The 21393-nt window shown below is 40.2% G+C and overlaps 1 protein-coding gene across 1 annotated transcript in view; it reads left to right on the top strand.

Annotated features, from left to right (window-relative positions):
- Positions 1–21393, top strand: part of LOC123980620 (pro-neuregulin-3, membrane-bound isoform) — a 358599-nt gene that overhangs the window by 228257 nt on the left and 108949 nt on the right. The window contains exon 3 of the mRNA XM_046065115.1: positions 252–381. Coding sequence (XP_045921071.1) covers positions 252–381 — 130 coding nt within the window. The remainder of the gene's footprint in view (positions 1–251; positions 382–21393) is intronic.

The following is a 21393-nucleotide window of genomic DNA, read 5'->3' as shown; positions in this document are numbered from 1 at the left end:
AAGTAGTCAATGCTGGAAAACTGACTCTCTTTACATGCTTTCCTGCTGCAGTTTAGGATGATATGATGATTTATTTGCAGAATTGTAGAGCAAGAAGACAACAATGAGGTTTGAAGAGTTATCGGCTGATAGAAGACGGAGATGAATTAACGCCGTCACTAAGCCTGATTGTTTGAGAATAAATGCATTCATAATAAAATATTTATGGGTTGGTTATGGCTAACAAGAGTTTCTTTTTTTTTGTCTTGCAGCATCTCCAACTGTCCCTCCACTGCACTCAGAGCACTTCAAACCCTGTCATGAGAAGGATTTGGCCTACTGCCTAAACGGTGGCGAATGCTTTGTCATAGAGACGCTTAGTGGGCCTCACAAGCACTGCAAGTAAGTGACTGACCAGCTGCTGTTGATCTTACTCGTCTTCAGCCCTGCTCCTGTTTTCTGTTTCTTCCTGTTCTTTTGAATATCATTCAGTCACCACACCCACTGTAGGTTTATAGAATGGTTCTGAAAAAGTTTGTAGCTTCCTCCTTCAAGGAGTATGGTAACAAGACATTACATTGAGAGTTCTCAAACCTAGCATAATCCACTTCTCTAGCAAACCAACAAGCTACAAACTTATCGGAGTCATGTTCCACGCGAAACAGCCTTTTTTTAGTGTGTGATACTCAAAATACTTCCTGTGACACACTCATCTCATTATCTATTGGCTGTTGGTAGATATCTATAGGAGATGCTCCTTAATATATCGTATAGAGTAGATGGGTCTGTATGTGTATGTATAACTTGTGAGTGTCCATGTATGCATGGATATTGCTGTTGTGTGTGTGTGTGTGTGTGTGTGTGTGTGTGTGTGTGTGGATGTGTGTGTGTGTGTGTGTGTGTCTTAGTTGTCCCAGATTTGAGAGTAGAGCTCATGGGCACTTACCCTGTTCAAATGTGGGGCCCTTTTACTAATTAAGTCCCAGAACAACTTCTTCTAAATCTAACCGCAGGACTTCCACTCGACCTGTTTTTCAAAGAGACTGTTTTGCCTTCCCTGGGGTACAAGTATACATTTGTATGTGTCCACAAGTGTGTCTGTATGTGAGTGTGTGTGGAAGGTTGGGTGAGTTTTGGCTCAGCAATGTAAGCGAGACTCACTAAACTGAAAATCTTTGTACAAAGTTGGACACAAAAGATGCAGTGATGCATGTGCACGTAAACAAAGATTATATCTATGTGTACACATGCACATAAACAAATCCATGTACGTAGGGGATTTGTCTATACATTTCCATTAATAGTCAACCCATTGCGTCATATACACATGCTTGACAAGCGGCCAATGTGCTAGCAGGTAGGGTTAGCCTCCTTTGTGTTGCAATGCAATAGCAAACTGCAGCATATCATACAAACGCCAAATCGACATTTTGCGTACAATAGCCAAGGTTTTGTCAAAGTGTGCGTATATGATGCCTGAGATGAGAACGGGTTGGGTTGCTATAAAATTCACTTGCATGCTGCATGGCCAGTGATAAGATTCCTCCCCTATGCATAGTCTAATTTGGATATAATTAAAATACCAAACTTTATACAAGATACTGCTCCCTGAGGGATGTTTTTTTTGGGGGGGGGGGGCAAGTGGACTGACAGTGCAACAATTAGATTTCTGCAACAGCAGACCTGTTCTTTAACCGTGTTTCTCTAATCTCCTACTGTGATGAAAACTGGGTTTCTTGTTTACTTGAAGTACAAATACGGACAACTTGTCCCTTAAGTGAATGCATTGTTACCCACTTTAGTCTGTCTTTTGCAGATTTCACTATAGTATGCAGTGTGTAATCCAGTCAAAAGTCAACCAAATTCCACGTTTTATTTTAGCTTTCTATTTCATTGCAGAAAAGCAATGCTATTTGAAAGGGAGAAGGGGAAGCATCATAAGAGAGGAAAGAAACAGAGAGCAAGAGAGAAAGGCCGAGGTATAGTTGGACGAAGAGTTGGAGATGGGGGAGGGCTGTTGCACGCCTCCATTGCTCGCCTCCGTTGCTATGACAACATAATCTGTGGACAAGTGTAGCTGTTAAAGAGTGAAGTTTGTGATGTACACTGGGATGGCCTTGAACACACTGTCTATGCATGTTAATGTGTGTGTTTTGAGGTCCATGAGAGAAAAATGTGCACTGACTTGATATCTACTGCCTAATCGTGTGGCAATGAGCTCTCAAAAGGAAAGATATGGACCATCAAACAATATGGCACCCGTTCTCAATTTGAATAACATCTGGTATAATCATGCAGTAAAACTATGAAGTGTGTTTAGTGCTTTGCTTAAAAAAATAACATTGATGGTTTTAAAAAGGGTAATATTTTATGCTTAGGTATTCAACTAAGGTAATGATTCAGTCTTTTTGGAATTTAATGAATGGATGTTCTTTCTGAGTGAGGCTCTTAAGTGACTAAAATACTGTTAATTTATTCTCATCAACAAACGAATTACAAATGTCACCCTAGGCAAAGGATCAATGAATAATCTGATTAAATTTGTGTTTACAACAAATTGAGACAAATCAGGTTGTAAAAGTGTGATCAATCCAGACATTTACAGGGGATAAATTAAGCCGGTTTGTGGCATTATTTGTCACAGAATAAATCTTTTTTATTTGCAAGATGAAACTTGATCCTTTTTGCAATGATTTTCTCCAAAGAGTCATAATTCAAGTATCAGGTGCCATTCCCAACAAGTTGTAAAATAACTGCGGATTGTCCCCAAGAGCGCTGTTTAGTGCTGTCTGCGTGCGATGTTTGTCAACCCACAGGGACAGATGCAGAGAGGGGAGGGATTCAAACGTGAGTCACTAGGTTTGCTCTTTCCCTCTCACACTTACAGACACAATAAACACACACACACACACAACAGTGCTCACTGCTTTGGGCACCAAAGTCAGGCATTCAATCATTAGTGCTCAGCTAACCAGTAAATTAGTCAGTGTGCTAAGATAATATTTTCAGAACATGGCAAGAGGCCAAAGCATTCAGTTATAAAAGTATGTGATGATGCATTTGATTAACTACTTTCTCATCTCAGGATTTTCCCAAAAAGACCAAAAACGTTAATGATAGTTTTAGTTTAATTGCTAGTTCAAATAATTTTAATTGAAATATCTTCCGTCCCTATTTGCCTATGTACTCTCGTTATAATATTATGGGTTTGTGGTGGCACTCGGAATAACAAATGCACTGTTTCCTAATTCTCACTCTGTTGAGCCAAAGGACCAGGGACACTGTTTATTTATCTTTGCAGGTGCAGTGGATTCGAGTTCTGGCCTGTTTATTATGTATTTCCTCCTGCTGGTGTGACCAGGCAGTAAGGTTCTCCCTCAGTCTAGTTAGCAACAAGGGCTAGCTAAGCCCATCTCATTGCCCTCTGTCAAGAGGCTATTCCAGAGCGACAGAAAGGCAATCTCACCTGGCAGGTGGTGGCTGCAGGGGTTTGCAAGAGATCCCTGCAAAGCCCCCACCAATGACACCGGGGGCTGACACAGACACTCTCTAGAGGGGAGGAACAGATATATGAGACACAAACAAAAACCTGGCACAGTTTGTGTGTTGGACGCTAAGTTTTTGGCCCAGAATGTGTTGTAGGTCATAGAGCTGACCTCTCACCAACTGAGAGTCTTTTTTCAGGAAGAAATTGTAAAATCCTACTGCAGGTCCAGTGCTAACACATTCTTTAAAACCTAAATTGTAAATGACAGAAACTGCTTTAAAAGTAGGGTGTGTGATCAATACACAGTCTTTTTGTCAAATTCAGTGAATATCCCTTCATGGTCTGAAAAAAAAATCTGATGTTTGTACACAGCCCTGGTTCCGTAAATGGGAAACAAAGAAAGTGGCTTCAGACCGAGCCACACAACACTATTCCAGCCATTCAAGCCATGATTTGTGTGTCAGGTAACTAAATTATTTGCCCACGGACATTCAGCTTACTATCTAGTTCACCAGCATATGCTATTGATGATGTAAACTATAGCTGTCTGGAGCTGGTGTTACGATTGACTGCATGTTATGATTAACCTATGTGTTAAAAGGTTAAACTTTTCAACCAAATTTCACTCAGCTTAAACTTAGAAGTCTAGACGTCATCTGCTTACATACTCAAAACGTAAGAAATGTAAAAAAATTAATCAAATGTTGCATAGGAAATTAGGATGCACTAATTAGGATGCATAATGTTGAGGCTTTAACTGTAGACCAAACTAAGGGCGTACTCACACTATGCGATCCGTACCGTGCCTGAGCACGCTTAACCCCCAAAGTCCAGTTCGTTTGAACAGTGTGATCACTTCGTGCCGTGCCCGGGCACAGTACACTGATCCGTGCCACAAATAGTCAATGTATGGGAAACACTGAAGTGATGACGTAAACGTGCTCCGGCTGGGATTGTTATGCACAGTGTGAGTGCAGGCCAGCGGGGGAGTGGGGGGGGACAAGGCAAGCGGGCCTAGTGTGAGTACGCACTAAGTAATAAACATGAGAAGTTTTCTCTGCATGACAAAATGTTAGCCTCCAAGATCCTCCAGTCTCTTTTCTGGGCACTTGCACGCATCCACTCACACAGTAACTCACACATGTGAGTGTCTGTCACCTCAAGAGACCACAGACATTCAGGTGAGCCTTGCAAGAGTCAGAGAATATGTGGAGGGGTCATTGCATTCTGCGTGATGTTGTTTCTGGCATCAGTGATTTACCTTGTCAGGAGAAAGCCTCTTGTATAATGGTGTGTCAAATGCTCACGACATAGAATGCTAAAGTGCGCATTTGTGTCTGTGTGATTGCTTCTTTTTAGAGAGTAATCCCCCTTCCCTGACTCACAATCCTCCTCATCCGCTCTCTCTGGACTCTAGCTTTTCCTTTCCTAGGTGACCTTGTGCTATTCCAAAGCGTTGACTTGGGCCTCATACGTGCAAAGAGTGGCTGCTAAGTATACAAAATGTTACCGTCCCTGCTCGTGCACACATGCACACACTGGCAAGCCAATTAACAAGGAGCATGCATGAAATTAAAAACATAGCAGCAATGACACACATCTCAGCTGCCAGTAAACAAGGAGATTAAAGCACAGATGAAAAAGGAAAACAGGCACCTGAAGGATTTGGGAGTACCAGTGCCATACTAAATATTATTAATATACTTTACTATGAAATATTGCATGCAGTACATATATAATAATTATAATATTTTTTACAAAATGGAACATTTAACAAGATGTGTATTAAAAAGCACCAAACTGTGATGGTGTAGAAATGTTGCCCTTTAATTGATCAATTGATTTTTTTTTTTATCCAAATATTAAATATTTTTTTGTTAAGTCTCCCCAGACTGGTTTCACCCCTTTTGTTCAATCAGATTTCAATTACTATGTGTCAAAATGTAGTCAGGACCTGCTACACACTGAAATATAGTAATTTAACTACTAGTGAAACAATGGTTATGAGTAACCTATGTCTAAAAAGCTGCTTCAGTCAAATGTCAGCTTTAACCTAGACATCAAAACATCATCTGCATCATTACTGGATTGTGAACATACTACATCCTCAAAACCTGCGAGAGAAAATGTTACACTCCAAGGTCCTGCAGTCTCTCCTCTGGGCACTTGGAAGGATATATGCATCCATTTACACAATAACACACATGTGAGTGCCTGAGAGACCACAGACATCCAGGAGGTGAGCATAGCTGGAGTCAGGGAATGTATGGAGGGGTCATTGCATTCTGTGCGATATTGTTTCTGGCAGCAGGGATTTACCTTGTCAGGAGAAAGCCACTTATATAAAGGCATGTCAGATGCTCACTATAAGTGTTTGTGTGAGTGTATATGTGTGTACTGCTGTAAACCGAGTACTGTAAAGGTGGATTGTCAAAACATGTGATCTACTCCTGCCTACATTTATAAAACCATCTGATTGCAGTTAAAATGGAAAATACCACAAATTTTCTCTCTCTTTCGTCCTGTTTCTTCTCCTTACCCCGCCCTCCCTCTTTCTGTTTTCTCTCTCTTGATCTCTGTTGCTCCGTCTATCTCTCCCAACCCTCATCGCCATCTGTGCGATAATAATGGCACACCAGTGGGAGTTCGACTGGTGTCTCTCTGACAGTAATAAACAAGGCTGATGCCGTGGCATGCTTTCGAGGTGGGAGAAAATTAAACAGATAAGAGACCGCATATTGTGGCTAGAACGCTCTGCTTTCGGCGAGTGAATCCTCCAAGAGGAGCACTCAGCGTGCCTGAGAATGGAAAACAGATGCTGGGAGGGAGCCAAGGAGGGAGGAAGACAAATATAAACCAGGAAACAGGCGATGAGAGTGCTTTTCTTGGTGACATGGTGACTGAGAGAAGTTGCGAGTGTGAGCAATGGTGGCCAAACGTCAGTATGTCACTGTGTGCTGATTGAATTATCATACAATGAAGGCTTAATGATCTCTTGGCAGCTCAGTCAGGGTGCATTTCATGCAGTACAGAGGATTGAGCCATCATTTTTCTGTTTTTTAATCATCCATATAGTTTTTTTTAGCTATCTTAGCTACACAAAGAAAATCCCAGTTATTTTATTTGAGTGTTGACGGAAACCAAACCAGAGTTAAAGGGAGAGCGAGCACTGACTTACATTTAAAAGCCAGCGAAACACAACTCTGATGCTATGCTAGCATTATTTTGTTAGATGGTGAATGATTGGTGTACAACCAATATTTCCATCCAACCCTCAGATTTGACAAAGCATACAGCTCATTTGGCCCTTTTTATTTCCAAATCCAGACCAACGAGGACTCTAATGCATGGGTCTCAATTGGATTGTGATTGGACCCTCTGTTGGGCAATGCACCATCACTGTGTATATGTTTGTGCTCTTCATGCAGAGGCGAATTAGTGTTAATATCTGATTAGTGTGTTATTCCCTGTAATTGTGAGATTTCTCAAGCCGACTTCTCAATGCCGTTTCCTAGGCTCTCCAACTTCTCAACGTGCAATTGATTTGTATTGATGCCTTTGTTAGTTTTAATTAGCAAGATTTAACAACTTTAATTGTGCAATTGCATTAGTTCACTTGGTTTGGTAAACAGCACAGAGTATAAGGTCCTCTTATGTGTGAGCATTCTTCCACACACACACAATCTCTTTATGACAGACATAATGTGGTCCAAATGCTCATTTGAAAAAAAGTCATATTGTGACTGAATCTGTCAAAGCCATCACAAGGATTGAAACTATAAGACTAGAAGCTGTTGTCTGTTGTTAGATTCTGCAGTGTTATGTACGTGCAACAACATGCGGTATGATTTTGACAGAAAGTGACAGCAAATAGAGAATTGGCATGTGCACTGCAGCCAGTAATCCTTGAAAGCTTTAAATAATTGTCATATTCAACACTGTTATGAATAAAAGTACTTAGACTAATTACGATCATTAATCACAATGACGTTTCCCTGTGAATGACCCTCTCAGCCTGTGGCAATTGGACCCTGACGATGCCAACTGCAGGTTTTTGACGACGGAAGAATTTCCCAAAGCAGTCCGATAAAATTTGAGAAGATTAAGTATATTAATTCTTGGTTATTACTATTATAATTTTCATGATTTCAGGGCAGAGATTGAATAAATGCTTTTCAGTAAAAATGCATTGGCCATCAAAGAATAATTAAAAAAAAAAAAAACAGAAGAATGAAGACTTTGAATGAATAACAGTGCACTTCAGCATTTTTACTTTTTCTGCCAAGGAAAGCTGCTTTTGAAATCGGAGCAAACAAGTGAAGAAAGTTCAGGCATGTGAACTTGCCACGAACAATTGTGTAATCTTGTGAAGAAAACTAACTACACCAGTCGTTTCTTGGCAAGATTATCTTTCCTGTAGACTTCCTTGTACAGTGCATATTTGCTGGGTAAATAATGTTGCCATACCCATAGAAAATAAATATAAACATATAATTAAAATATTATTATTATTATTATTATTGTGGTTTTAAGATTTCCATGATGCTCTTTTCCAAAATGTGCAATGAATCATGGACTGTGTTTTGCCCCATCCAGTTGGGGGAGTTTACTGTCCAGCATTTAGAAAACAGGAATATGTCCATGGTATCAAACACAGTGAAAGCAGAAGTGGTAAAGATACTTTCACTTTCTCCTATGATTTTGAAGGGAGTATTTTGTTACATAAATCAGCGATGCATCAGCGGCAATATGGTGGCACATTTATATTCCAACACAGTCAACTCATCTTTAGGAGACTTGCAACATACTGTGGACATGTGTATAAGCACTTTGTAGGTGTGCTGGGAGATATAACACACATGCACACATAGACTTAAAATGTTTGACAGCTCTGTCAAACCTGATACGTCAACGTAAGAGTCATGGCCTTATGGGGAAAGACAAAAGAAAGAAGCAGAAAAAGAGAGAAGGCAAGAGACAGAAATGGGTTAGTATGGAATGTTTGGCACACCAAAGGTAGAGGAATATTCCAGGCTTATTCTTTATAATGATGTACGATTACACACAAACACACAACATTTGTACTGTACAGTAACAATACTCAGCGGCGAAGCAGAGAAGAGTAAGCTGAGGAGATAGTGAGAGGACAAGCGGAATAGAGCAGTGAGGAAGTAGACATACAGTAATTTGGTGGTGTTCCTAATCAAGGCATCCCTTTCAAGTCAGGTTTGATGTGTTAATAGGATGCAAATGTATGCAAATGAACCCTCCTTTTCCCCTTCAAACCTCTGAATGAGTTTGCATTGCCCCCTCCTGCAGGATGGAGAACTGATACAAAAAGAGAACACAGAGAATTGCTATTGATTTTTTTAAGAAAAAAATTGAGGGAAAGTTTTAAGATGGCCACAAAGACCCTGTAATTTTCCATGTCTATCTTGGGGAATCTTTCCCCAGTGACTGAACTCTGGCACAGCGGTGAATTTTCAGCATTCACGAAGAGAGGAAAGAAAAATTAATGTGACAGTAAAAAGAGGAAGATGTAGAGTAAAATATATATTTACATAATGGATTGTTGAGAAAAGGAGACGAGAGAAACAGAAAGAGGGAGAGAGTTTGAAAAAGACAGTGAGGGTGAATAGAAAAGACAGAATAACTGAAGACAAGCTGTGTCTGCAATATTAAGTAGGTCTGGAGTTCCAGCGCTACCTGGGAGCTATACTAACCTGCTGATGTATATTTTCACTGTAGTGCACTTCACTCTGAATTGGCAACAGCGCCTTGAGCCCAGGCATGTCAGTCTCCAGTTCTGACTAACAAGAAGCAGCCCTCTGTCAGTATGTTTTCAGAGGAGTGGGGCTTGATTGCACACACATACAAACATGCAACAAGGACAAGGTTCAAACACAATCTCCACATACAGCAGCTCCCTCGTGCACATCCTCCTCCCTTAAGTGTTCATGAATTTTTAACGCTTTCCTCTTTCAAAATCTTGTCATTGTCACTGTCACACTGACACTAATCGTCCTTCTGACATCTTCAACAGGAGAGTGCTGTGGTTGTCCTACGTGGCTGCCTTTTTTCCCTATTCCAGACAATTAAATCTTACCTGAATGTCTGTTGAAATGTAATAATGAAATTGAAATGTATGTTACTGCAATTTTGTTTTTAACATGTAAAGCTCTTAAAATAGTTTGTAGTGTGTTTGTGACTCAGTGAAACATCATCAGAAACCTGTCTTTGCCGTTGAAGATGGTGATGTATGGTTGAAAGATCCAGGAAAAGCTTATATTCCCTGTGATGTGGGCATAACCACCATCACCATATCCTGAAAGAATCATTCTGATTTACTGCAGTTTTTGATATAGCATATCTCCATGAAGATCTCACCTGTGATGTCGTTTATGTAAATGTCAATGTTCTGTATTTGTACTGCGCCTTTCTAGTCTTTCCGACATCACATCGCATTCACCATTCACACACTGAGCCTAAGAGCTCAAACAGAAACTAACTAATGTATACACTGGTGGAATAGCTACATGGGGAAATTTGGGGTACAGTATCTTCCCGAAGGACACTTTGACATGCAGCATGGAGGAGCCAGGGATTGAACCGCCAATCTTTAAATTAACGGGCAACCCGCTCTACCTCCTGAATCACAGCCACTGGTTATTATCCTTCATTGCAAAAGGAAACTGGGTTTGCACAACTACGGCAAGTACAGGAGATCAAAGTTGAACCAGAACATGAGTCTGTAAACTGTGATGGACAGTTTGGGTCTGTCCCAAATACCCACACGTGCAGTCTTGAAAACTGAAGTGAGCATTCACACATCGCCAGGTAGTAGGACTTAACCCACACTTGATGCCCCCTTATAATGCTCTAAATAGGAGCAGTATTTAGAGCTATAAGGGTTCCACAATTCAAGACCTCCTTTTAATAAATGATCCTTTTCCCCAGATGTCATAGATAGCGAGAACAATGTCATAACTACCAGTAAGAAAGCTGGTCAAGACTGAATTTAAGATAATAAACTTGAAATATACTTTTGCCAGAATGTGCAGGATTTGCAACTTCATTCGGTTCCTTGTTTATGATCAAGAATGAGACAGAGGCAAAAAGCAATGCGTGCATCCATTTGTTGCCTTTTCAACATAGGCCATTATACTTTAAAACATAATATTTTTTTGACTCTGCTGGTCACGATTGAAACCAAAACATACTTGCATAAAATGTGGGTGATGTGTTGATTCAAGAAGTAAAATCCATGCAACCTGCTTGCAGGGAGAAACATATTAATAGCAGCAATAAAATAGAAATAGGAGAACAATCATGTAACATTTTAGTTTTGCTTTTATAGAATCCGTAGGACTGAAGAAATATGAAATATGAATCATGCTGCTTAGACTGCTGCTGCTGACAAAATGTGTATTGTATTGCATTTGAGTCAGGAAAAAAGATTTAACTGAGGGTAGAACTGAAACCCGCAGGCTTCATATATTAATATTACCAGCAGAAAATGATGAAAAATGCTGAAATCGTTTGTCTTAATTTAATCGATTAATTAAACAGACATTCCATATGATTTCTTATCAGTACTCTCTAATCTGCATATAATATGTTTTTTATTGCATATAATAGTTTGTTATAATATGAACATGAGGGTGTGTGTCTGGGTGAGAGTGTAAGTGTGAGCGTGGGTGGTTGTGTTTACGTGTGTACATAAACACTGCTGGCTATAAAAAGATAATCATGTGCTGCAGGAATATACCAATAATGGAGCCATTATTTTTCTTATTTGGGTTTACTGCAGGGTTGTTTGTGCCTGGCCAAGAGTGGCGAAACTATTTCAGGGTTGCAGCCCCACAATGCTTTGCTTCAGGCTGAGACTGAGCATATAGGAGTACTTTCATCTTCCAGTTATGGCCATGTTGGCCATAGGTTGGATCCATCTGTCAGCAGATGTCATGATGTACTAGGTCTGCCTGATCTGGCTGTTGTCAGCTTGTTACTGAGAGAAAAGAGGAGCTGGTGAATGAGTGATGGGGTGAGTGAGTCAAGGAGGGACGGAGAGAGGCGAGTGCATGTGTGTTTGCACCCCTTTGCACATTTCTCAAATGTGAGTGGAAGAGATAGTATCTCCAGAGTACTGCTATATATTTAGGAGAGGAAAGGGGGTGCAGGGTTGGGAGAGGAGATGATGGCAGTGATCCTGATGAACGCCAACAAGTTTCTGTGTCAATGTCTAGTGCTTCTCATGTCACTGGAGCTCAACCTGACACACCCACACACACAATGGCATGCACATGTAGACAGTACTAACAGACATATGAAGGCACAAACATACCAGCATCCAGGGTACGAACTACGGGGGATCTAAGGGGAGCTTAGCTCCCATAAATAAGATATCAGCTCCCCTAAAAGCATGATTTGTGATATTTTGGGGGGTCTCTAAAATATTGACAGCATGCTTTATTGCCATTAATTTCTATATAATTCTCTATCGTTGTGGATCCGTGTGTAGATTCAGGAGCATCAGACTTCATCCAGCCAGAGGGAACAATCACCAACCGTCTGCAGCGGGCCGGTCGCTCCGCGATCTCCTGTCTCCCTAGATCTCCCTAGTCCGCCCCACTCCCTCTCCGGGACAGGTTGTGTCGCTAGTACGGCCGACGCGCTGTAAATGGTTCGTGATCGTTCCATCTGGCTAGATATTACGCATGATCCTTGCAGTCCTGCAGCTGGGGGCTCCCTGTAGTGCTACGCAACTTTTCAAAATTCTTCCCTCTCATGGAGAAAAGAAAGGACAGGTCACCAACAGCTGTTGGGTGTAGCGTAATTGTAACAAAATGGCTACATATGATGATGATAATAATTATATTTTTCTTATTATAATAACACAAACATGCCTGATACTTCAGCCCATGCCTACATGCTTGCAGCTATTAATGATTCAGCAGTAAGAATCAGTCTGCCCCCCCACCCTTAGGGAGAGTGGGGAAAAGAAGTGAGCTCCCCGAAAGCCATGGTATAGTTCGCACACAGCCAGCATCCATACTGTAAACATTAATCTATAGAAAAAGTGGGAAGAAGCATGCGCACAGTTGCCAAAATACACATGAAGGAATCTTAACATACACTTACACTTTGGCTAAATCTCTTTTTTCAGTACGGTTTACAGTTGCAGTGATTTACTGAGACCATTCTCACTGTAACCTTAACCCAAGTCTAATTCCAACCATAACCCTTAAATCCCCCCCCCCCCCCAAAAAAAAGGAGGACTGAGGGTGTCTGTGAAGATTCTCAGTCAGCCAGGTCATAGTTATCCAAGGAAGGTTAAAATAAAGGACAGTTGAACTTGGACCCATGGACTTGGTTGAAGGTACTCAAAGACGTTTCAGCTGTTATTCAAGAGGCTTCTCCAGAACTGAAGAAGCCTCCTGGTTGAGAGGCAAACGTCTTCAAGTATCCTCAACCAGTCCAGCTGCCCTTGATTTTAACCTTCCTTGGATAACTATGACCTGGATGACAGATAATCTTCAGAAACATCTTGCTGAGGACAGAGGTTCTGCCAAAATGGGCTCATTTTCCAAAATAAAATTGATCTTTGGAAAGAGAGCATCTCACACAAGAACATGAAAACAATTGCACAAATGTCCCCTGTGTTATATACTATATATAATTTATCAGTGGGTGGTGTTTACCCACAATGCCTGCTTACTGTTGTCAGTACAAAACATTGCGCCGCAATACCACACTGTATACTGATACTAGATGTGCACTTTTCACTTATCAGTCTAGCTACCAATTTTTGCTTCTTGTGGAAAATCTAAAAAAAACTGCAGAAACAGAAAGCAAATGTTTTTATTTCAACCAAATCATGTGTTATTCATTTGCTATCAATCATCCATAATTGCTTTTAATTTTAGCTCCTCTGTTTCAGTTGCACATTGAATTGTAGGACAATAGCATCCATCATTTGCTTTCAAAAATCAAGCAAGTTTAGTCTGCAAGCTCACATCTTTGCTGACGTCTCTGCTGACATCTTTGAGTTACTTACTTTTGTCATTTTCGAACTGTGAATGCACTGCAAACTGAAAACCCAGATAGAATTAATATGTAGTATGGAATTGGGTCACAGCTGCCAAACACACCCTGCCGGGACCATTTAACAAATCTGTGTTCCTTTCTGTGTCTCTGTGTGTAAGTTAGCTGTTTAAAGCCAATACTAGAGGCCTATTAAGTTTTGTTACACCCTGGTTTTTCTTCCCATTTAAAGTTAGAGTGTTTCTCTTTCTGCTGCAGTGACTTCATTGGCTTCCTTGTTCATGCTCTGAAACATAGGCAACGTTCAGATTGCAGGTCTTAATGCTCAATTAAGATTTTTTCCCCAGATCCGACTTTTTTGTTTGACAGTTCACATTATTGCCTCAATGTGGCCCATATCAGACTCCAGTCTGAACTGTCCACAGCTTGAAAGTGACCCGCATGCGCAGAAGAATAACATGACATCACACAGCAGCATGCTGTCATACAGAAGTAAACAGAGCCACAGAGTATAGCTCCGGTTAGCTCCTACTTGCTGACGCTCTCAATTTTCACTGGAGACTCACGTTTTTAATTGGTCCCTCACAGGTCACATTTCTCCCGAATTATGACATGTGTTCACAACTGGCGCTGTAAAACACAACTGGCGCTGTAAAACACAACTGCCCCACAACTCTCCCTCTCTTGTCGGCACGGGCACAAGTAGCATACACATAACTCAGAAGAGAGCTCGAGGTCCGGTGGATTTCAGGTATAAGAAAGGGAATTTGTGAGCAGATGATAGCAAGGTAGAAAAAAAGAGAACCACATGTTTATAATAGCTTTTTGTGAAGCATTTTCGTTCACAGCAGCTCCGTCTACAGCAGAACTGTGAAACAGCTGCTCTAGAGTGACGTCAAAGTCGCATCATTTCATACCTGAGTGTCCAGACTCAGTTGGCATTTAAAAAGTTGCCGTATCGGATTTGGACCACATATGAAAGTCCAAATCCGAACTGGAAAAGATCAGATTCCATGTGACAGTTGACACTGCCATAGTTATTGCCTTACAAACTGTACCCTTATCGTACTCTCCACAAGATGTTTCTGAAACTTTATTGGCCAAAGATTGGAAAATTGTGGTTTTCCTGTAATAGTTCCTACTTGACATGACGAACTATAAAGAAGAAAACAATGGTGTTGTTGAGTGTATTGCCAGTACTTGACAATCTGCATTTTTAGTGCCAGCCACTGCTTAGTCTGCTGTGTGCCAAAGCTGTGAACTGACCTTTTGCACTACCAATTAACATTAACACTGAACTACCCTCAAACTACAGGCCTGTCTCCCTGTCCTTAACTGAACCATGGGAGAGAGTAAAATAAGTGGACATAAACTACTACTTAGTGTATTAATTATGAGCACAAAATCCAAAATGTACTGATTTAAAGTTTCTTTATTAACATATCTATTTTAATAATAAATGTGGAAAAACAAACAGGTGCCAATATTTCCCATGTTAATCTCGCAAAAAACGTTTTTACATAAAGTCTTCACAATCAGCTCTGGTGAGCACTGTCGTGCTGCTAAACAAATGTCCATCTGGCTCCCACTGAACACACATGGGATCCACGCTCCTGATTTTATTAGCTGCACTGACATGCCCTATTCTGATAGTGGATGACTGTATTTCTGTAATGGAACTATAGTGAATTATTTGTGATGGAAAAGAGAGTGCTTCGTCAAACTTTCATTCTCAAATGGAGCCACAGGACTGGCTTTGCATTGTGTAACAGCGAGAACAAAGCCCTCCAAAAAGTCAGCTGTGAATACAACCTAAACGCTTTGTTGTGCTTTGGGAATGAGGGAAGTGCCAAAGAAATAAGTTTTACTATTATTGCTTTGTTGAAGGGCCCAGTTGTGGGACTTGCTAATTACAACATTTTCAAAAACATTACTAAATATTAAGACCTTGCAACAGTTCAGTAAGCTTTTTTCAAGTCTAACTGAGCTATTCCCTGCGGAACGTCATGCTGAGAAATTCTATTGTTGAAACAAAATGACCTTTGGCTTTGGACCTTTGTGAAGACAGAATGTTTGTTTTTTTTTCATCCAGGGAAAGATTCTGCAACATTTTCTTCAAGGCAATTGAAAAATAAATACTCAAACTGAATCTGTTATTAAAGTAACCTCTCAACCATTCCTCTCTTTTTTACACACTAAATGGTTTCCTTCTGCTTCCACTTTCTCGCCCTCTCTGTCATGCTCCTGAGATAGAAGAGGCTTGGCATTTTTATGTGACAACGTGTATCACAGCATCATGCACAGCAGAGGGAATGTGAAAGCTGGAAGGATAGAAGAAGTGGATCTGGATGTTGAACAGATTTACTGTGTCCACAGCAAGTTGGGATGTTTGTTTTTATGTCGACGTGCTGCTGAGCTGCTTGATTCAGGAGGTGGCGGCAAGCTAAACTACAAAGTGAAGGTTTTATTAAGGTCACAAAGTAACTTTATACCTCCTCTATTAGTGTATGGCAGGCTGGCTTATGGAGATACAAAGGGCAGATCGATCAGCATTGCAGATGGAGCGGCACAGGGCGGAAGTCAGTGGAATTACCTTTGATATGTGTAATAAATCAGGAGATAGCAACTTGCAAGCTCGCAAGGGGTGGCTGCTAATGTCTCCCAGTGTGATAATATAAAATCTGTTTGCTAAAATAATGTTATAACATCACACATGCTCACACATTTTGTCAAAATCATTGTCATGTCTAGAACTGTCACCACGAATAACAATCAGTTTGATAGGATGAGCATACTGTATATAGAGGTTTCTTTAAATAATGTTTTTAGAAAATGAATAGCATGTCATCTCAGATCCCCTGCAAGAAAATGGTCATATATGATGTTATTTAGGAAAGAGAAGAAGAAGAAACACTATGAGGTTGTTGGGGGTTTGTTACTCCTTTTTGGAACTTACAATGCTCTCTCCACCCGTAAATGTGAAAATTATGCATCCATACATACAGTTGATAATATCATATTTTCAAGCTTTTTAACTTTGTGCACTATTGAGATATAATTACACCACATCAAAGCTTTGGAAGTTCTGCCGTGGCCATCTGTTTATGATGATTGTAAATGAAACCTAACCAAACGATATGCAGGGTGATGATTTCTTTGTACTGTACTTTGTACTCTGTACTTTAATACATTCACAGAGGAATGTGCTCTTACATTTAATTAAACAACTGGAGGTATCTCTTAATTTTTAATTGTGCTGTACTCCTGTAAAATGGAAATTATATTTAAGCTGCACTTTTTTGAATGGTTTGTAGCTAACAACATGTGTTATACTGTGGCATTATTTATTGTTGGATTTGCACTCTACTATTATGTGCTTATTTATTGTCTTATTTTGTAATATATTTTGTTTTATTGTGTTTTTAGGATGCTTTTGTTAGATTAGCACCATAGGTTTACTCTGCGTCCTTTACACCACTTTTTTTCCCCTGTTGATCAATGAGCATTGTCACTGTCAAATAAATTAATACAAATAAATAAATAAAAATAAATAGTGCATAGGCACATCTCAATTCTCTTTTGTGCTGAGCCCAAAACTAAATGTGTTTAAACAAAAGACAAGCTTATTCAGGTGTATGTCGTCATTTTAATTATGGCAGACTTTGTCACCAAAGAAACATTGACCTAGTGTTCTTTATAGTGTTAACTTTACATTACAAATTAACCAAGAAGTGCAAATGTAAAGTCATTTGTCAAACGGCAGTGCAAACTCAGTGTCCAGCAGCTAGATCAGGCCTGGGAATCATAAATATGTATTCTTGTGGGTAAATATGTGCAGAGACAGGAGTGGTGAGTCATGACATTGAGGTCATGTTAGTATTGAATACAGTAGAGAGCAGCAGAGACAGTGAGAGTGGATGTGTATCTCTGTGTGTGGGAGAAACTGAGGGAAGAAAACCTATATCAGGTCAGCTGGTCAGTCTTAGAAAGCTAATTAAAAAGTAAAGACCTCGACCAAGTTACAGGACATTTGTTCAAGAATAGTGTTTTGTATTCTCACAATCACTGCATATGTATGTGGAGTTATTTCACAGTAAACAGGGGTTTTCATGTTCTTTGACAACGGGGATGAGACAGACTGTTGGTCTGACAGCTGGTCTGAGCCAGTGTGTTGTTTATTATTGTATACAGTACAGATGTTTGTATTTAAGGACATCGTGGTACATGATATAAAGGGAGTGCTATTAGCAATAGCAGACCTATTTAGATATTTAGTCCAGTAATGTCGTGTGGTTAGTCAGTAAAGGGCACTCTTGCTGTAGTATACCATCAATTATTAGTGTGCTTAAGTAACTGCTTTGCTAACTTGAAGGCGCTGTTTGCCAAATTATGCAAAACACGCAGAGCCAGCAAATTTACACGACTTGAAGCAAAACGCCTGAAGTGAGATCAGAGGCCTCACAACAGCCTTCTCTGCCCCCTGTGAAAATATTGATGCAGACCCATCAGAGTAAGTCTCCCCTGATTGAGTCAGAAGGCGATTTTTTTTTGTTGCGTTTATTTATCTTCTCTAGAGAATGTGATACAGTCAAATATTTGTTAGCCCACTCTGCCTGTAGGAAATAGTGCACATACCACCAGTAGTTTTCATTCACTGCATTTTTAGTGTTAAGATGAACTAGGGATTGAAAAAATCTGTGGAAAATAATTAGCCTACCTTGAATCAACACAGGAAAATCTCCTAGGAAGGTTAAATCAACTGGACTTGGTTGAAGATACTTGAAGACTTTTTGCATCTCACCCACAACTGAAGAAGCATCTTCATCCAGGTCCAGCTGCCCTTGATTTTAACCTTCCTTGGATAACAAGCAAGAGAATTTGAAGCTGACCACTGACTCTCGTCTTATTATCCGAAACCAAAGTTTCTCATCAAATGTTGCTTCTGTGGACATTCAGTCGACCACCATAAGGTTTACCATTTATATTAGTGTTAATACTTTGTTTGATGGTTAAGGTTAGGAACATGGGGCTCAGGCTAAGTTGGTAGGGTATGTTTTGGCAATGTAGCTGATTAGGTCTAGAGACCCCCTCAGCTCCCATCTGGATACAAAAGTTTGGTCTGCACAAGGTAACCATTACATTTAACTCCTGAAGTCCACTGACTCCAGCTATGGCGTGTTATGGTTGCGCCACGGTTTTGTTCCATCCTGAGCCCAGTGTCAAAGTCCACTGGAAGCGTCTCAGAAGTGTTTTAGCAGCAGAGCGTGTAGCATGCCTCACGTTATTGACTAGTTATTAATTTGCCCGTTTTGTGCTTCTACTACCATTTTCACAGCTCTCTGTGACCCCGTTTCGTTCTGTCGTCAGCAGGCTGCATATGCCACAAGGAGCATTTCAGAATCAAAGCATTTTGCCTGCCTGATTTTGCTGACATGTTGAGTTTGTTGATTTGGTAAACAGCGTTTGCTTTTTGTGCTTCTAATATGATTAAGTAGGCTACGTAGTTGTAGGATTTCTTTTTTTTATTGTTATTTTATTCTCCGTGCCATTCTGTGTCTGACTTCCTGCCCGGTTTGATCTGCTCTGTGCTGCTTGACATGGCTTCTGTCAAAAATAGACCGGTCACCTCTGGGAAGCTGCATCTGCTGGACTCACAAAAATTGACTACAATAGCCGCGATTAGCGATTAGCGGCACAGCTGTAACGTCAGTGGACTTTTAGCGTGTGCCACAGTCAACAGTGGAATGTGACATGCACCCACATCCATTGTTTTTGTAATTGCCGATTGGTGTTCTATGACACACATACTGTCATATTTTCCAGCTTGGATGCCCATCATCTCTCCAGAAAAGTAGGGGTTTTCTGTAGAGTTGTAAATGTCTGTAGGCACATCATGTATGCTACAGGTGTCAAATGATATAATAACAAAAAAGAGTGCATGCATATGAATTATGTTTAGTACTCCTGAACTGTATTTGGCTGTGCAGTGATAGTCACAGCAAATTGGTTGGTGAGGGGGTCACTCCTTCTTGCTCCAGTGCTTGTGCATCAAAATGCCTGTAAGAATGTGACTTGTGCTTAATGAGGAAACCTTTTTGTCTAAAACAGATGTTTAATTCTTTATGTCCAATTCTACTTTGAGGACAATTAGCCAGAGAAGCATTTAGGGTCATTTGATACCATTTTCAATAATTAAAGTGAGATAAAGATTAATCTGATGTCTAAGAAATTTCGCACTACACTTCACATAATTTACATCCTCTTTTTACTTTCTTTTTGTTATTTTAATTATTTTGCTGCTTCCATAATGACACTACAGGTATGTTTATGTATCATGGTCATCACAGCATTAATGCCTAACAACAAAATAGGTGTCTTCCTTTCTACAACTAATCAACCAATCGCCAGGCACTCTACTCTGCATTAACTTTGACATAAAAAATAAGATTAAGGGGAGCAGAAGGCATGACTGCCGTGACATCACTGTTTGAATTCTTTCTCGACTTTCACACATTGTCCTCCATCGTATTCCAACAGAGAAGTTGAAGACATACAGCAACAAGGTTGAGAGCCTGGTCTCCTCTAAAAAAGGATCAGCCTCTTACACTGCCTGAGACCATGAAAGACTTAAATTACATCTATATCTGTGGTATGAAATTGAAGGAAATTAAGAACTGAAGTTAAAAGTCTATGATGAGGCTGGGTAGGCAGAGATAGCTTTACTAGACTGGTGGAATGAAATCATTTCATGTGTTTGTGTGTCAGTATTTGTGCAGTCGTGGAAGCGGACTTGCACACCAAAGGTGCAAATGTGGACATTTTGTCAGTATGTCCAAGGTTCACACATTTGAACAGGTGTTTGCATCTTGTGAAATAGAGGTGAGAGAGATAGACGGGTTGTTCAGGAGGAAAGAGAGAGAACGAGTGAGAGAGAGAAAAGATGAGAGAGAGAGTCAAGGTCAGAGAGTAATTAGGCTTTTTCTGTCAGACCAGGGAAACTGTCAAGCCTTGGGGATGAAAAGTGATTATATGGGAGTATGAGAGTAATTGAATTCGGTTGCAGAGCCAAGAGAAAGGATGGGAAAGAGAGGAAAGAAAAAAAGATGGACATGATATCAGCAGAAGCTTCCAGGTTGTCTTTCCTTTATTTTGAATTCAAACAGATGCCGAATCACGACACAAAAGACGGTGAATGCAGGTGAAAATGAATTATTTCCACCATATGTGTTCAACAAATCTCCAACAAACATGTCCAACAGCCATTTTGTTCATTACTGAGTAGTCTTCAAGAACTGCCAGAACATACAGGCAGTTGGAGTGAGGTAATATGTTGTGTGTGGCACATTTAATAGATGCAAAATTGATATAATGTGAGAGTGACACAGAATCACAACATATTAACACTAATCCGTCATGGCAGAGGTTGAATCATCTGCCAGCCATTTTGTTATAAAGTAGCTGCAAGAGCAAAATAAATAAACAGAGGGTGTCTCAAGGCAAAATGTCCTGAGAGGCCTGTGAGGTCTGCTTTCAGATCAGCTGTACTCTGAAAATAGCTTTTTACCATTTCATAAGCAGTACATTGCAATCTATATACAAGCAAAACATCAAGCGGTAACGCTTTTAATAAGGCAATCCTTCTAAATGAGATGTTAATTGAATATAATTTTGCTTCATACATCAGTTAAAAGCCAGAAAAAAAGCAGATGTTGTTGCCAGGGTGTGAAAAATCTCTATAGATGGTGATTACCCTTCCAATTAACTGTTTGACCATTGCATCTTCTAAAAAGGGCTGTGGGTACCAAATGTACAATGGTGACTTTGATCCAGATTACAGGATTGGATGGGATTATTGGACAAACCCTTTTTATGAACTGTGAGCA

The sequence above is a fragment of the Micropterus dolomieu genome, linkage group LG12 (assembly GCF_021292245.1).
Source record: "Micropterus dolomieu isolate WLL.071019.BEF.003 ecotype Adirondacks linkage group LG12, ASM2129224v1, whole genome shotgun sequence".
NCBI classification, from domain to species: Eukaryota; Metazoa; Chordata; class Actinopteri; order Centrarchiformes; family Centrarchidae; genus Micropterus; species Micropterus dolomieu.
The sequence above is the reverse complement of the archived record's forward strand: the minus strand, read 5'-3'. Positions and strand labels throughout refer to the sequence as shown.